At 48.5% G+C, this 17,132-nt stretch overlaps 1 protein-coding gene across 1 annotated transcript in view; it reads right to left on the bottom strand.

The window, feature by feature from the left end:
* The window catches only part of CLNK (cytokine dependent hematopoietic cell linker), a 124,814-nt gene that overhangs the window by 34,228 nt on the left and 73,454 nt on the right, over nt 1–17,132 (bottom strand). The window contains exons 6-10 of the mRNA XM_037045848.1: nt 14,200–14,341; nt 12,886–12,977; nt 10,943–10,988; nt 738–763; nt 549–568 (exon numbers count right to left, since the gene is read on the bottom strand). Coding sequence (XP_036901743.1) covers nt 549–568; nt 738–763; nt 10,943–10,988; nt 12,886–12,977; nt 14,200–14,341 — 326 coding nt within the window. The remainder of the gene's footprint in view (nt 1–548; nt 569–737; nt 764–10,942; nt 10,989–12,885; nt 12,978–14,199; nt 14,342–17,132) is intronic.

Here is a 17,132-nt window from a genome sequence, read left to right as displayed (position 1 = left end):
GCTGGGAATGCAGGGAGGAAGAAGGCACGGTTGCTGGCTCAGACGCTTCCCTCTAGGAGGGCAGAGAGCAAAATGATGAGAAGATTTCCAGCAAGGGGAACGATCCAGGTGCCCACAGGGCCCAGGGGAAACAAAAGGGGCTGCCCCCTCAAAGCCTAAGAGACCGCCTGTCTCTCCCACCTCCGTATCTGTGTACAAATGTGATACTATCTCTGCTGGTTTGACTGTGTGCTGATACGGCCTGAGTCCCTTGAAGGCATTTCCCAGGTCTGGTCCCATCCGGCGGGTTTCTGGACTAGGAGAAGGGGGAGCACAGGAAGGAACAGGGGAGCAGGGGTGGGGGAAGGGCCTACTGAGCAGACGGCCGAGAATGACCGAACGAGTACATGGGGAGGGAAGGCTTGTTTCATCTCGGTTGTTGGCCAACTCACGTTAATTTTTCCATGTCAAATTTCTGTGTTTCCCCTTTTTAAATTCCAGAGCTTTTCAAGTTCTGGAAGTTGTTATTGAGTGTACAGCAGAACAAAACACTATTTTCAGTGTCTTACCGAGGAGGCGGTGGAGGAGTCTGCAAAAAGAAAGAAATCAGAAATTTACTAAGAGTTGGTTGATTTCCAAACGGAAACTGCAGATCCCAACTCAATTCCAGGATATAGTTCAAGTGACGTCTTCACGGCCTGCACATTCCCAAGCCACTAAGGACAGGATCACAAATGTGTTTTGGCGGTTCTTCTTACCTTGTTTCTGTTGGTGGGTTTGTCTCCTAAAACATAAGAAGGACCAGTAGTGAGTTGACAGAAAATACATCAAGCTATTTTCATACCTATTTAAATGGAAACCATTCCCATGTGAATAAGCTTGGTAAAAATATAAATGAACATTTGTTGTTATCTCATGAGGTGCCCACACCAAGCTAAATACATTAGTTACGTAACTTCACTCGGTCCTCACGTTTCTGCTGCGGACAAAGAGACTGAGGCGTGGGGAAGTTAAGTGTCTTGCCTCCAGTCACCCCTAAAGTTAGTAAAGGGTAGAACAAGATTTCACGTCCCCTCTTAACCACTAATTCTTGATTAGACTTAACATTCTTTTATATAATATATAGTAATCTCATCCATTCAAGTTCTGGCTAACACCTTCACTGGGCATTTCTGAACAAAGGAGTATTGCATCGTAGAATTTTCCAGAAGGAGGGGTTTGAAAGACCTCCGAAGGTAAGTGTTTTACTTCATGGACAACAAAACTAAGGACAAACCAGGCAGGACAGTTGCTCAAGGCCACCCGACCCTTCGGGCTGGGAAAGGTTTTCTTGCCTTTTACATAGTTTTGTTTCCTCAACTCAATTCAACTCAAAGACCCTTACTGAGCTGCTACGCTGAGCTAAGCCTAGTACCTACCAGGTCTGGGGGGTGAAAAGACAAACAGGTGATAATCCTTCCCCTCAAGGGGGTCACAGTTCTGTTTCCAGGCCAATGTAAGGCGGGAGGGGAAAGGCCTGGCTCCCGCCGCTGAGGCTTGGACGTCAAAGTGGGTGGACAGGCACTGGAAACGTTGTTAAAAATGTGATGGGAATTGTGAGGAGGGAAGGGTGAGGCACTGACGGAAGATATGGGGCACTTAAGTTCGCCTGGGGTGTCAGAAAAGCTTCCTGGAGAAGGCGGTGTTCGCTTCTCCGTGAACATGGAGGTGACATGGTATTGTCAGGGGGCAGCAAGTGTCTCCTGTTACGTGAGGTTCACGCCTCAACCCAGGGCGGCCTGGGTGGCCTTGCCTCCTTGCTTGTGAGACAGTGGGCTTTAGCTGTGCTCTGCAGAACCCCCTGGGTGCCCCCCGGGGACTCCTGAGAAGCCCGGGCGGCTGGGGTCCACTTCTGGCTCATCACCCATGCCATTGGGGGTCTCCACTCTACCTACTTCCCATTGGGTCTCCTCTTAAGATTTCGTTTGGATAAAGATCCAGCTGCCAAAACAGCACCATCCAACCCTATTCAACCCAACCCAGCAAGACACGATACATACTGCTCCAGGGGTCTTCTAGGTCTAAAAGAATTTCCTCATTGAAAAAAATCTCCATTCTCCCTGTTTTGTTTTTGTTTTGGAAAATTTTCTTAAATAACTGTGAGACTTCTCTGCCTGAGGTCAAATACGGATGGCAAACAGATCGTGCGTGTTCTTGACATCGTAAAAACACAAAATACGACCTAGGATGTATTTCAGCGATAGCAGCAACATAGTTAATTTGGATCTTTGGCTATTTTAATGATATTACCCAAAAGCTTACATCCCATGATGTTTTTTTAAGGCACAAAATTAGAAAATGTAGAATTAACTGGCCCTTGTTTTGGGGGGGTTGGCCTCACTTTCCGACAAGTGGGCCGCTGGGGGAGCTCCCTGGTGGCTCAGGGCAGCGAGTTTCCTGCCGGACTAGACGCTAGCTTTCCAGGAGGACTTTTTTCATAGCTGCTCCCCCATCTATGGGGGAGGGGGGTCAACTCAATTCACTGGCCAAAAATCAACAGGGAGACCAAGTGTCCGGAATCCAATAGGAACATCCCATTTGTCGTCTCAGAGACACCTGTCTCGTTTGCTTTGGGGACTGAGAGCTGAGAGAAGGACGTCCGTCTTCCTTTCACTCACTGACTTGTTACTGAGCACGTGGCGGGTTCATTTTCAATGCATATATTGATGCGGTTGTTGGGGAATGTAATAATAACAACAACAAGGAGGCTGCTCTTCCCACATGGCCTACATTTCAGTGGCAGGAGATAGAAAACAAACACACGAAAGCACCTGAGGACAGGTGATACAGGTGCTACAAACAAGACGAAGCAGGATGAGAGAGACAGCAGGGCCTAGAGGGGGAGAGAGGAGGGTGGGGCCGCTGTCTTTGAGGCAGACCCCAGGAGGCCTCCTTGACGGGTGAGGGGCACAGAGGCCCGAGGACTGTGAGGGAGCAAACCAGGTGAATATCTGGACGAGAGTATTCCTGGCAGAGGGAACAGCAAGTGCAAAGGCCCTGAGGTGAGGTGAGTGTGGGGGGAGGGGAGTTGGTGGTAGAAGTGAAGGGTAGGATTGGGGGTTGGGGGTTGACCTCAGAGGTGGGGTGCCCTGACCATAGGGGTCTCACGGGCTGTGTAAGGACTCAGCGGCCATTCATCTTTTGGACACACAGGTCAGAGTGTTCTGTGTCTTGACTGCAGCCCAAGGTTTTCCCTGGCATCACGCAGTGCCCCTCTCCCTTACAAACGTGTGCACAACGCCATCAGCAACAGCGGTGCCCCTGAGGCTTCGGCTCCGCCAGACGTGCCTCCTCGCGGTAGTTTACACCGCCGAGCTTCTCTTATTCGTCCCTTAGATAACTGAAATCCCACAAATTAAGAGTCAGTGAGGAACTGCAGGGACTTCACTGGTAAGAAAACCGGGCCATACACGTGAATCAATGGGTCATATTGCCTTACAGCTTCGAAGGGAATCCAGGTAAAGCACAGCCAGTTTTTTTGTTTCTGAGGGGGCTTTTTAAGTAAAGTGATACCACCAGGCATTTGGGACAACAGAAGAGGATTAAGATCGGAGTTGAATTTCTTGAATTTGAATCTTGCTGCTGTTGCTTCCTATGAGCAGAATCAGAGCAGGTGCTCAATTGATGCTCGTGAAATGAACGGATGGACTGATGAACGGCTGAACTTTCTCATCTGGAAAAGTGAGGAGTGGTTACTCACTTGGCGGGCATTTACAGGTGGAACGCATGACCAAAGGCACTTCAAGGGTGTGGTCTCTATTAAACACCCACTGTTTCTAGTTGTTGTGGAATGAAAAATTAGCGGGAACATGGCAATTTTCCCTTCTGAAGAAGTACACATTCTCAGGTTCTATGAAAAATTTCATGTCTGTCACACAAGAAGACTCAACTATTTCTCCTTCCAGGTCTTTCCCATCTTGAAATTGAGTAAAGCAGCTTCATTGGGACGAGGCCGGCATGCGCGCCACCTGGTGGCCAAGTGTGTAATTAGCACCCTCCGACCCGTGTCCTCATTGGCTCTTCCGTCCGAGACCAGATAGATTTCCTTCCATGCCAAGTTTATTGCTTCTTGGGAGGTAATGTGCCGAGCTGAGCCCCACATAGCTGTAGACTCCGCTGGACCCAGTCTGACCATTACCTCTGTAAGTTATCAGGGTGAAACCATGAAGAATTTTTCCACTTTAGAGGGGTCTGTGAAGTTAAAGAAAAACCTCCCGGAGAAGAAGCAAGTATCGCGAGACTTTCTGTGTGTCTGGAGCAGCTTGTAACAACAAAGGCTGGTTGTTACACTTTCAAGGGATTTTGCAATGCAGTCATTGAACGCAGTCATTATGGGAAAGTAAACTATATATATAAATGTACACTGGAGCTATAGCACAAACAAAGGTAACACACGCTCAAAGCGGTGACTGCCTAATTATCCCACTACATTTTACCGTTATCCTGGCTGTCGAAGTTGTTTAGCGCTGCTGTGTCCATACTGGAAATACTGGGACAGGGCATCTCTTTCCAACTCCATGCTTCAAAGATCGTGTTGTTAGCTTAAAGTTGGCCATCGTGGAAATATTTATTTGTACCACGGAAACTGGCAGATGGTACAAATCAGGGTTTGATTTAGTGTTTCGCTGTTTGTCTAGACAAAGATAGTGACGGAGCGTCAATAGAGCAAATGAAATTTAAAAGTGTGCTGTGTCTATATCCATCGTGACAAGAGGAAAATCGGGGAGCTGAGCCCACACACTGTCCGCACTTGCCGTTGCCAGGGCTCTTGATTTGGCCCTTCTCGTGGGTCTGAGGTGGTAGCTGCTTGTTTTACTAGCATTTCCCTGATGACAGGTGATGAAGAGCATCTTATCACGTGCTTATTTGCCATCCACTAAGATCTTTGACCCATTTTTTTTAACAGGGTGCACATTTTCTTATTGTTGAATTTTGAGAATTCTTTGTATATTTTGGATTACAGTCCTTTATCAGATGTGTCTTTTGAAAGTATTTTCTCCCAGCCTGAGGTTTGTCTTCTGATTCTCTTGGTGTATTCTCTCACAGAGCAGTTTTTATTGTAGTGAAGTCCAGCTTATCAATTACTTCTTTCAAGGATAGTGTCTGTGGTGTTACCTCCAAGAAGTCGTTACCAGGCCCAAAGTCATCTAGGATTCCTCCCGTGTTGTCTTCTGGGAGTTTTATGGTTTTGATTTTTCATTTAAGGCTATGTTCCATTTTGAGTTAACTTTCATAAAGGGTGTAAGGTCTGTGTCTAGAGTTTTTTTTCTCTCCTGCATGTGATTGTCCAGTTGTTCCAAGCGCTGTTGGAACAACAGGGGGAGAGGGGAAACGGCGTCAGGACAAGATCGTGTAAAACTTGGCCTCGGTCACAGGACTTGTTCCATCTGAGTTCCACGACCTGTGAGAGGGAGTCACTGGGCCCCGAGGTCCTAATGACTTGTCATGGAAGAGTGAGAGGAAGCAACGTAGGGTCCAAGTAGGTAATGGCTATTTGACAAGGACCGTTTGAGAAAACTCTCCAACTCTCTTGAACTTTTGGAAATTCCAGCAGTAAGTTGCTGAAGTCAGTCACTGGGTTGACGGGGGAACAATTAAGTTAGGCAAAGTCAAGGATGTGGGAGGGACTTACCTGCTTTGACAACTCCTTAAAGAAGGTCAGAGAGTATAATTTTTAGGATAGTGCACTTGACCATGTACTTGAACAGCTTTATGCTGGGATTAGGGAGGAACATGGGATAAAAACGTCTTTCTGAAATGAGCCTGGGGAGATGTCTTCCCTGATGACCGGGGTGTCTTGGGAACTGGAGGAAGGCTGGGCAGTCAGGGTGCAGTGAAGGGTTGAGGCCGAGGGTGAAGGCTTGGGCTACAGAAGGGGTAGCTTTACGCACACGAACCACATCCATGGATTCACAAAACCCTAGACTGTTGTGACCCCTGTGTTTTACAGGGGTGCTAGGAAGGCCCAGGGAGGAACTGAGATGGGGCCAGAAGAAGCCCAGGCTACTGGACCTGCCCCTCGGGAGGCCCCCACCTCATGGGCCTGTGTGACTGAGGGCCCCAGGCTCGTCTCTCCTGGTCCAATGACACCTGGCAGAGCTCACCTAATACACCATCCAAATGGGCTGCATTTTAGAGTTAGCTTAATAAGTGTTTGCTGCGCATCGGCACGTGCCCGACACCGTGCTGTGACGCACTGTGGGGAAAACACTGTCCCGTGAGCTGTGGCCGTTGTGAGCGTGGAGTCCAGCTGGTTTTAGTATCTGTCTACAGCAGATCTACTCTGTATGCTAAACGTCCAGAAAGACTCAGTCTGCAGAGGGAGGCGGGGAGACAGCCCTGTGCTGGGCCAAGGGCAGAGGGCGGAGAGGGAGGGGAGGGTTCTGGGAATCACTGGTTCAATGCCCCTTTGTCGAGGGTCCACCACGTCCCAGGGACTGTGCTGGAGACAGTGCTTTGCCCCGGTTGTCACCTTGTAAACAGAAAGATACTGTAGAATGTCAGTGCTATTTTCTCCATTTTGGAGATATGGAAACCTAACCTCGGGGAGGGAAGGCACTTGTAGATTTCGTGTGGGGAAAGTGGTGCAGCTGGGATTTGACCCAAGTCCACTGTCCACACATACACATCTTGGCTGCCTCTGGGCATCAGAAATCCTGCTGAACGTCTCCTGAGGTCACGACCTCACTCCTCAGTCCCATGTCCCTTGGTCTGCGAAGGCTTCCTGCCCTTTTTTTTTTGAGTTCCCATAATACCTAACACAGAACCGGCCAGACCGTGGGCTCCTCGTGGTCCGTGGTCTTCTGTGACTTGACGCCCTGGCACGAAGAGATTTTGGACAGAGTGACCTTCTACCCTGGCGATTATCATAGAGTGTTGTATCTGCTTACTTTTTAAAATTCTACTTGTGGTCACTTTAAATTTCTCTACTGGAAAACACATTTACTATGCCAAGCAGTTACCAGAGGCCTTTCCTTTTCTCAGAGCGTTATAGTTTATAGTTCTGAATAGCGTTATGGTTTATAGTTCTGTCCGAGTGGCCGTGAGACCAAACCCTGCCCTGTGGCCTCATTAGTGAGTGGTTTTACAGGGTTCGTAGCATTAACTTTGAACTGAATATTGTATTAATGCCTCTGGTGCTTTTGAGCCAGGGATTGTGTCTGACATAAGTTTCAGTCTGTTAAATGGCATCATTTTTGCAGTATTTTGTGTTGCTGTGTTCCATCACTAGGGGGTGATAGCATTAGCCATCAATTTGTGTCTTTGGCATTGACCTTGGCGCTGTGCGAGTCAGTGGGCTATTGTCTATCAGCTAGGAAGCAGGAGGTGGGGGGACTTTGCAGAAAAAATTTGGGCCCAAGCACATACAGTAAGACTCTGGAATCATCGTCGTGGTTGACAAAACACTGGGCTCTGGTCTTGGCTGGATCACTTGCCTGGTGACCTTGAGCGAGTCACTGCCCTTTGCTAGACCTCCTTGCGTAGCACGAAGGAGTCAAACCGCACTGAAGACTACGTCATCTCTGACTCTAATTCCTTCGGTGTCTAAATTCGTCTGAAAGCCAACTTGCAGAACACGTTCTGTGGCGTTCCATTTTGCTGTGTTTCAGCCAAGCTCGTGCTTCCAGAGACACATCGATGCTGCTCAGTCATGTCTGTGTAGTTCTCTGTCTTTTCTTGGGTAATTTATTGTATTTTGTTCTACATCTATTCTTGTGTATGGTGTGCTTGTCACCTTGGAGGAAATTGGTTTAGAGTTTGTGCTTGGTTCATGTCTAAGGCAGAGAGGGATTCCTTTCAGCCTCCTACTTGCAGCATTAAGAAGCAAACCACACCACCTCTGAATATGACAGAGCCCCTCATCTGAGGAGAATCCGGCTTCTTTTCAATCTGTGGTTAATGCTAATAGCTCATCACAAACAACTTACACTGTGTATATATTCTGCCCTCAAGGAAAACTTTTATCCGGTTTTGGAGATGAAAATAAAGTCAAGCCTCAGGGAAGATAAGTTCTTGAAATCTGATCGTTTCCAGATAATGTCAGAATATGATTATAAGAAAAATAACATGAAATGTCCATTAACACAAGTCTATAACTGCTCAGCTTGATGGAGAATATCACCGTAAAGTTCTGCCGTTACTGAGTCACCCGATATGTTTTTTCTACGACATTTTATGAGAATGAATAAATTATCTGAGAATGTGTTTGCATCAAAAACACAGAAGTTTGTGATAAACACATAAATCATCGAAGCATTTTCTAGGAAGAGGCCTGATCTTAAAAACAGAGGGAACTCATACTAACTTCCCCCCTCCCAGCCCCCTCCTCTGTGTAGTGCTTTGGTGCTCTGGGTGGTGGTGAAGAGCCATCGATTACGGGAAACTCAGAAGAGGTAAAGAGAACTATTCTTATTGAGGTTTTCCACGCAAGCTCCCCCTGCTCCCCCTGCTCCCCACGAGCCTCCGTGTCCGGACGCCCTGTTTCCACCGAGTTCCCGTCTGCGGCTATGGCCTCAGTTCACGCTGCGGTCTATCTCTGTAGCCGTGGTACCCATGTACCAGCCAACAGCTCCTACAAAATTGGCAGCACTCCCTTAACTCTGAAAGCGAGGTCCTTGTTGCTCCCCCTGAAGACTTGGTTTGCTTTTTGTGGGCAACTGATGTACATAAAGAAGCAGGGTCCCTTTTCTGCTAAGACCACCGAGAAGCTCGGAGGCAATTTAATATCTTAATCTTAATAGAATGGAGAGATGCGTGCCTGAGGATCCTGAATTTTATCTTTGTCACATAGTCTATCTAGATTTTTCTACAATTTGTATTTTAATTTTCTTCTATTTTACTGTGCAGGTTTTTGTTAACTCCTCCAAAATCTTCATGTGACTAGGTGAGGGGTAGATAAATAGGTGAATGGACACTGTGATATTGTGACTTACTATAAGTGTACATTTGGTCTTTGTCTCTGCGTCTGGGAAAGTGCTCCTAAATCCCCTGAAATTTCCTGAGTCTTGAGAACAAAGAGGTGTCTATTGTTATGTTAATGAGGTGAATCTTAGGCCTCACTTTAAGGATGGGGGCTGATTGTCTGCAGAACCGCCCATGTGATGGGAGGGTTGGAAATTTCGATTTAACTGAAGTTGGGAAGGGGAGAGGGGCTGGAGATAAAGTTCAGTCACCAATGGTCAATAACTTAAATTACTGTATTTTGCCATGTATAAGGAGCATTTTTTGCCAAAGTTTTTTATTTGGGAAAAATAAGGATGCACATTATACATGGGTAGTACTAATTCCATATCTATATAAACATTTTAAATTCTTTTATTTATGCTTTTGCATTAAAAGTGTAACTCTAGAAAGCAATAATGATATCTATGCAAAATAATAGCTTGGAATATGATCAGTGGTTTTGTTTTTCAATATAAAGAAAGAAAGAAAGAAAGTGAAATAAAAATTAAAATGGAAGATTTTTTTCCCTGAAAGTCTGAGCCAAAAACATGGGTGTGCGTTATGTACCAGAGCCATTATGCAGGGCAAAGTATAGAATTCTTCTCTTGTAAGAAACCTCCATGAAAACACCGAAGGGTGGAGTTAGGAGAGCTTCCGGTGTTGGTGAACTCCTGGAAATTCAGGAAGCAGGGAATCTCTTTACCCTTCCCTCACACCTTGCCTTAGGCATCTCTTCCATCTGGCTGTTCCTGAGCTACATCCTCTTATCATAAACCAGTAATATAGTAAGTGAAATATTTCTCTAAGCTCTGTGAACCATTCTAGAAAATTAATCAAGCCCAAGGAGCAGGGGGGTGTGGGGTCCTCCAATCTATAGCCAGGGGGTCAGAAGCATGGGTGACAACCTGGACATGAGATTGGAGGTGGAGGTGGCCTTGTAGGACTGGGCCCTTCACCTGCACAACCTCGGGTCACATCTGGGGAGGTAGGGTCACAACTGAGCCAACATGTCGCTCACCCAGCTGGTGTCTGATATAGCTTGGTGGTGTCGGGGGGGGGGGCAGAACCCCCAAACCACATGTTGAATTTGGGATCAGAACTGTCTTAGTCGTTAAATAGACATATCGATGGGCAAATTGATAGTCAAAGAAGCCTCTGTAATCACGGTACAGACCGACCTCCACAGCAAACTGGAAAAGCAAAGGTGCCCTGGGCCTGAGGGTGGTGCAGGTGGCCCTGCTCTGAGCCCCATCCCTGTCCTTCCCTGACACCGCACACCTCGGGGAACCGGTCCTTTGTAAATAAACTTCCTTCAATTGCCTTAATTGGACTGTGCCATCTGTTTCCCCTTAAGACCCTGCCCTTGCCTATGAACGAAACTGGTGCAAGTTTCAGTGGTCAGGGAATGTAAATTACAGGACTTCCATCTTTTCTGATTGGACACAGTCAGAGAAGATGGGGGGTGGGGGGGAATAGTGGGAGGAGCTATAGTGGATACAACCCTATTGAGTTGCTTCGCTGTCCTCTGTGCTTCTGGCAATACTGAAATTGATTATTTCTCTTCTGCCTCCCACTTGTATCTTTATCTCTAAATTGAGTTGCTTTGCCTCAAGCTTTAATATATGTTTTCATATTAATTAATCAACAATTTAAATTTAGATTTTTATCTTGCAGTGATTTTATTGGCAGTATGCTTAGAAAACTTAGTTATATGTCTAACACAGTCCATATGTTTTCAAACCATTTCTTTCTGAAATTGCACAGCATGAAATATGAGTTTCCACAATGTCTTCATCAGTACAGTAAGGTGATAAAAAAGCCTAAGATGTATGACAATCTTTCTAAAATTAGTTATTTCACCAAAGATGGAAGTTCAATAGATCACCTTATTTAAGAAACTCCACGGCCAGAAACAAAAATGCAGGCAGATTTCGGAAGCAAAGAACTATACTTTTATGTGAAAGCTTGTGACCGACTGTACCTTTAACGTGCTGGCTCCTGATGTCCTTGGAAATGGGTCTGTCCACCTGTAGAAGAAAATGGGGCACCATTACTTCTGAAGCTGTGACTGTGACACCGTCCGAAGTCCCACTGCTCTGTGTGGTCAGGTCCCCAAGGATAAAGGCATGCGGACCCATCATTCGTGGAGACCATTGCGTGTGCATGGTTGGCAGTCAGTCAGTATGTGCAGATGTGTGTGCCACTCGGGGGTGATGAGTATGGTGGCCTTGGGTGGTATTTGTCATGAAAACACTCGGATTTGAGATCTACCCCGTCTCTCATTGCCGTGAAACTTTGGAAAGGCATTTAGCCTACTGTGAGCCTTAGCTTTTTCATTTTACAATAGGGAGGGAAAATACTCAGTCGATTCACGTTGCTGAGTTATTGTGAAGATGACCGTACAGGATCAAGTTCACTGAAAGCAGCTGAGCAGGCAGATCAGCACAAGAGCAGGCACACGGTACCAGCCCATCACCATGTCCGGTCCATGGCCAGCCCTTGGCACGTATTTCTTGAGTGAATTCATTGAGTGAACGGTTGCAGAGTTCAGTGTGGTGCCAGGTAAGGGAGAGGTGGTCACCATGTCACCCCCGCCTTGCTCTCCCAGTCTCTCCTGGGTGTGTCCCGTGTCAGGGACATTGTTGGGTAGAATCTGTAACTTCCTGTCCTTGTCAACATTAACAGAAGCCCTCGAGTTAAACAGAGAATATGAAAAAATAATGCAAAAGGAAGAATGGGCTATGTGCAAAACCATGTTCATATTCACCGATAAATGTGGAACAAATTAAAAAAAAACAGTGAAATCAGTGAAAAATGACTTAAAAAGTAACAGCCAGTCTTGGTTGAATGTGGCAGACTTTCCCACACAGGGCCTCTGTGTGGGTAAATTAAATAAGTTTTTAAAAGATGTTTTATTGATTTTTACAGAGGGGAAGGGAGGGAGAAAGAGAGGGAGAGAGACATCAATGTGTGTTCCTCTCACACGCCCCCCACTGGGGAGCTGTGGTCTGACTGGGAATCGAACTCCCAGCGCTTTGGTTTGGAGGCCAGCACTCAATCCACTAAGCTACACCAGCCAGAGCAGTACATTAAATAAGTATGGAGGATAGAAATTTCACAATATGCACCAGAACCCTTTACAGTATTTTCACTCCATGGCTAAGGAAAATAATTATAAATTCCACAATGGGGTGTATCTATAAAGATTCTGATTATTAATGTTTATCACATGAGAAATTGTTTTCTAATCAGAATATACTGGTAATGTGAAAGAAAAAGACAATTGGGCTTGTACTACACAACAAGACTCCCTCCCATAAACTATGTCTGTGTAGAAAATGTCAGTGGGAAATAAACCCAACCAAACCTTAGGACCAAGAGCCCTGCAACCCCGGGGCAATTAGTTTGTATTTTTCACATTTATGCATTAAGACAATTAAGCATTAGAGAAAGTGTTAAAAATAAAGTTCTATATATGTGCTTAGAGCATTTGCATTTGTGAGATATTTCCGCAAGATAGTCTTGGCGGTCTCCAATCAGCCTCGGAGGTAAGTGTGGCGGGGGCTTTAATTTCTGCTTTGCCGGCAGGGACTTTTATTTCTGTTTTGTGGATGTAGTCACAGTTGGCCAATCAATGTTGGGCCTAGAATCTGGGCCAGATGATATGTTTATGTATCATCACAGTGACCTGAGTTCAAGTTCTGCTTGTGGGACGAGCTGTGGCTGAGAGGCAGGTGGAAGCTGGCTCACGGAAAATCCTCTCCTCCCCTCTGTGGGGCCTGGCCCCACCTGTCACAGCAGCGTGACCGCTCGGTCCCTGAGGAGATGCCTCGGAATGAGAGGTGGGGTCTCCCGGCTGCCAGGAAGCGCCCTCCGTGTGTTTGCTCACACAGTCGAACCTCTACTCACGCCGTCCAGCCTCACCTGCATGTTCCAGGTTTGCCGCTCTGTCGGGAGCGACCTCGAGCCATCTAAGGGAAGGGGCGGGCCCACCACATCCTCGAAACAGCGTGTGTCTGGGAGAAGAGCCAAAATGAGAGTCACCCCTTGCACGAACTCAGCACATTACAACTTATAACATTTTTGCACCTTTGCAAACTCACTGGGTGACCAGGACCAAAGTGCAGGGCGTGTGCCTGGACTCCCGCTTCGCAGGGGGGGAGACTGAGGGGCAGAGAAGAGGAACCCCCTCTCCTGGTCCATGCACGTAAGTGCCCAAGTCTGCACTTGAACGTCCTCATTCTCAGCCCCTGGGGGATACTTCTCCTCCTGCCAGGGCCGGGCTGTATCTCACCGCTGGGAAACCCTTCTGGGTCCACACGCTCTCACACCCACCCTGGCTCTCCTTTCTATTCTATACAGCGGACATGTTCTACTGTGTTTATCTGCTTCTCTCTCTCTCTCTCTCTCTCTCTCGGCCATCCGACTGCGACCTTCCTGGGAACAGGATTCAGGTTTGTGGACCTTTGTGCCCCTCTGTCAGCCCCAACACGAGATGCTCGGCACACGGCAGACACCCGGGAGTGCCTGTGGGGTGAACAAACTCTAAGGAATATCACCCCTTTCACAAGGCGATTCTCTTCAGTGGGTCAGGCCTCAGGCAGCCCAGACCCCCCTCTCTGCCGCTCAGAAGTGTGCTCCGTCTCAGGTTCTGGGAACCCGCTGCAGCTGCCCCATGTCCCCCCCCCCCCCGCCCCCTCCCGCCAGAGAGGCGAAGCCAGTGTGGACTTAGTTCTCCCTCCCTCATGAGAAGCTGGGCTTTTCTGCCTCACTCTCCTGTCACTCACACGCTGACTACCTGCAAGATGGATGGGCCAAGTCGACGGTCCTCCTTTCGCTCTCCGCCCCTTGGCACTAACTATCTGAACATCATCCACCCTGCGCCCCACCCCCCCACCGCCTGCCTACCCTCTGAGATGCTCAGCACTTGCTCCTAGGGCTCACAGAGCTCATCATGACAGTGGTAAGGAGTTGTCACACAGCTCTGCCACCCACCCTCGCCTTGTGGGAGCTCGACCTTCCTCATACACGGCGCCCTGGGAGGAACTCTCTGGCTTCAGGTCAGTGATTACAGACCCTGCTTTTCAAACAAGGCAAACTCGCTCTAGGTCACCTCCACCCCCAGAAAGCCCTGGAGGCAGGGCTGCAACCTAGAGTTTTCTGAATCAGAACCTGCAGCTTTGTTGCTGTGCAGCGTGGTAGCTCATGCATTTGCAGATCTCAGACCCCAGCGGTTACCTGCATATTCAGACTCCTTCAGAGGCCTGGCGGGTAGAATTTTCATCAGTTGCCACCCTCTTGCCATGGGAAGCCCGGGGGCTTCATAGTCACCATCCCTGGGGTCTCTGGCGGCATCCAGGACTTCAGGGAAGCTCGTTTCCTACACAGGAGGGAACATTCGAGTGAGTGAAGAGGAGGTGCCATGACTGGAAAGATCCCAGGCGAGGGTGCTCGCTTGGGGAGTGACTCAGGTCCTCTTAGGTGGGAGGTGAGAGTCTGGGGCCTGGGGTGGTGAAGTTCTTGTGGTAGGCAGAATTCTAATGATGTCCCCAAATAGTCCCGTCCTTTGTTGTTCAGTCAAAAAACTGTCTGCCTGGTGCTATGAGGGGACATTGCAGATGTAATTAAGATTAGTAGTTAAGTGTCTTTGAGACAGAAAGATCATTCTGGATTATCTGCTTGGGATAATCGTAATCACAGGAGCCCTCCAAGCAGAAAGGGGACCTGTTTGCAGGTGACACGATCTCGTACGGGAGAAAGTGTTAGAACTAGTGAACAGTTTGGCGAGGTGGGGAGGCACACACCCGCTACGCAGAGTTCAGTTGCATTTCTGGGTTCTGGTAATGAGCTCTGAGCCTGAACCCCCGGAGTGGCGGGCTCGTGGGTACCAGTCTACCATAGACGTGTGGTTGTCATGGAGATTCCGGAACCTGCGCCCACGTGTTGTCGGGAGCAGGAGCCCGCACTGGGCCACGTTCAGACAGGAAATCTACTTCAACGACCTTCTGTGCATCGCACGCAGCCTCCCAGCGGTCCTTCTTCCCTCCTGGGTCTCCTCTTGCTTTGTGTATAGAAATGACCAAGCTGGTCAGTAATGCTTACGTCTGGAGAGATCTCTGCAGAGTGTCATGTGATGTCAAGAGCCCAGAAGGAGCAGGTCGAGTCGTCTCCAAGTGAAAGGTGAGGGAGGTCCCCACACGCCGATTCGTCTTGCACTGTCCCCTTTGAACACTGTTTTGGGGTGTGGGTGGCCGCAGGCCGCACTGTTGGGCTGGGAGGGGCTGCGGCTGGAGCAGGCTGTGACGCGTGCTGGGAAGACCTTTAACTCTGAAGCTTTTCCTAAGATTCCTAACGGCACAGCCGGGAACAACAGGCCGGGTTCCAGGAGGGTCTTACGCACGTCCCCCAGTGCGGCCTTCAGAGTAACGAACTTTTATCTTTCTTTAACACATACAGAAGCAGGGCGGAGGTGCCACAGTTGGGTATAGCCACGCCCACACTGCTATCCAGAGCCAGGCATGTCTGATTGTTCTGCACCCCGAGAGTGGAGGGCAGAGCATTCGGGGTGCTCCTTGTGTGGAGGAGGCATCCACTCTGCGGAGACAGTTTCTTTTTCCTCGCCCAATCCCAGCCGTGCGGACGGCTTGGGCGGGGACCCGTGAGCTCCGCCCCTGGACTCCCAGTTTATTTTCCAGTCAGTAGCTGAAAACTTAAAATCAAAGCGACTGCTCTGTAGCCTTAACCAGATCTGGGTCTTTTGCATAAACAGTAGATTCTTCATCTATGTTGAATCACTAAGTTTAGGGTGTGATCCTTTCTGTGCATATAACTAAAATTTCTAAACTTATGCTGTAATTCATCCAGCGGTAGAGATATCTTTCTCAAAGGCCACTTCAAATTTACTTTTGAATGGGATGGATACAGACACCCACTAGAATGAATAGCATCGAACGTGGTCACGGCCTGACTTCGACAGCCAGCGGTGTCTTACATGAGACCACGCATGTCACATTTTGAGCAAAATGCCGATGGCAGCACCTGGTAACCTTTAGCTGCAAATATCATAGCCGAGACCACCACGGGTAGCGGCTACTGTTAAAGACAGTGGAGGTGAGGGGAAGCTTCCAATCCTGCATTTCTCTCCTCCTCTTAAAGTCCCCTTCACTCTGGTTGAGCACTTCGCACACGCCAGGGGCTTCGGGTGCCTTATTTCATTTGCGTACGCAGGAAACTCTCCCAGGGGATTTTATTATAGTGGGAGGACCTGAGATTAGACAGGCTTGAGTTTAAATTCTGCCTCTTCTGCTCTTTTGTAGTTCTCTAGTGTACTTGGGTGCCTTGGTTACTAGCCCCAAGCCCACAAGGGTGTGGCTTTTTCTGTTGTCAATCAATGCAGTTCAATACTAGTTACTCGAGGGGTCTGATTTCCAGGTACACAACAGCATGGTGTGTGTTGGGGGGGTTACTCACCAGGCCCCCATCTGGAAGGCCTTTGGGGCTCCACTTTGGATTGAAAGCAACTCTGCCCAAGGAATGCAAGGGTGCAGAGTGCAGTTCAGTTCTCCACGGGATACCACAAAACAGGCGGTGGTCCCTGCAGACTGCAAGTTTGGCTTTCAAGGAGCTCGCCTTGATGGCCACCTAGGGGCTCCCCACCTGCTTTGCCAGTTGCAAGCAGGCAAAGCAAGCCTTGAGTCTTCCATGAACCGAGGAGTCAGGCAAGCTATTGGGGGCAAGTTTATTAACATCGAGGCCACGGACCCACATGGTGTCCCCAGAGCAGGAACAAAGTAGAAGGGGAGAGTGTGGTGGCAGAAAGGGAGATGTTAGGTCACCCCTCGGTAGAGGGGAGAAGGGCTCTGTGCACGGTCACCTCGATGCTGTGTCCCTTGCACTGGGCCCTGCGGCGTGAAGCCCCTCCTCCTCCTCCTCGGTCTGGTCTTGGAGGGAGGCAAGGGCCAGACAGGGAGTGCTGGGTGGGTGCCAGGTGAGACTGGCCGCGCCTCCGACATCTAAACTGGGGACCCATTCCATGACCTCGGGGAGGCTCCTCAACCTTCTCAGACACTCAGTCTGCAGATTGGAGGTGGCCAAGCTCGCTGCACTCGGTTGCATTTGGGGATTAACTGAGCAAAATGAGCGAAAAGGTTCTGCCCAGGCCTCTGTCCGAG

This window comes from Sturnira hondurensis, unplaced genomic scaffold (assembly GCF_014824575.4).
Source record: "Sturnira hondurensis isolate 20B ecotype Veracruz unplaced genomic scaffold, ASM1482457v3 Scaffold0000780, whole genome shotgun sequence".
Taxonomy (NCBI): Eukaryota; Metazoa; Chordata; class Mammalia; order Chiroptera; family Phyllostomidae; genus Sturnira; species Sturnira hondurensis.
The sequence above is the reverse complement of the archived record's forward strand: the minus strand, read 5'-3'. Positions and strand labels throughout refer to the sequence as shown.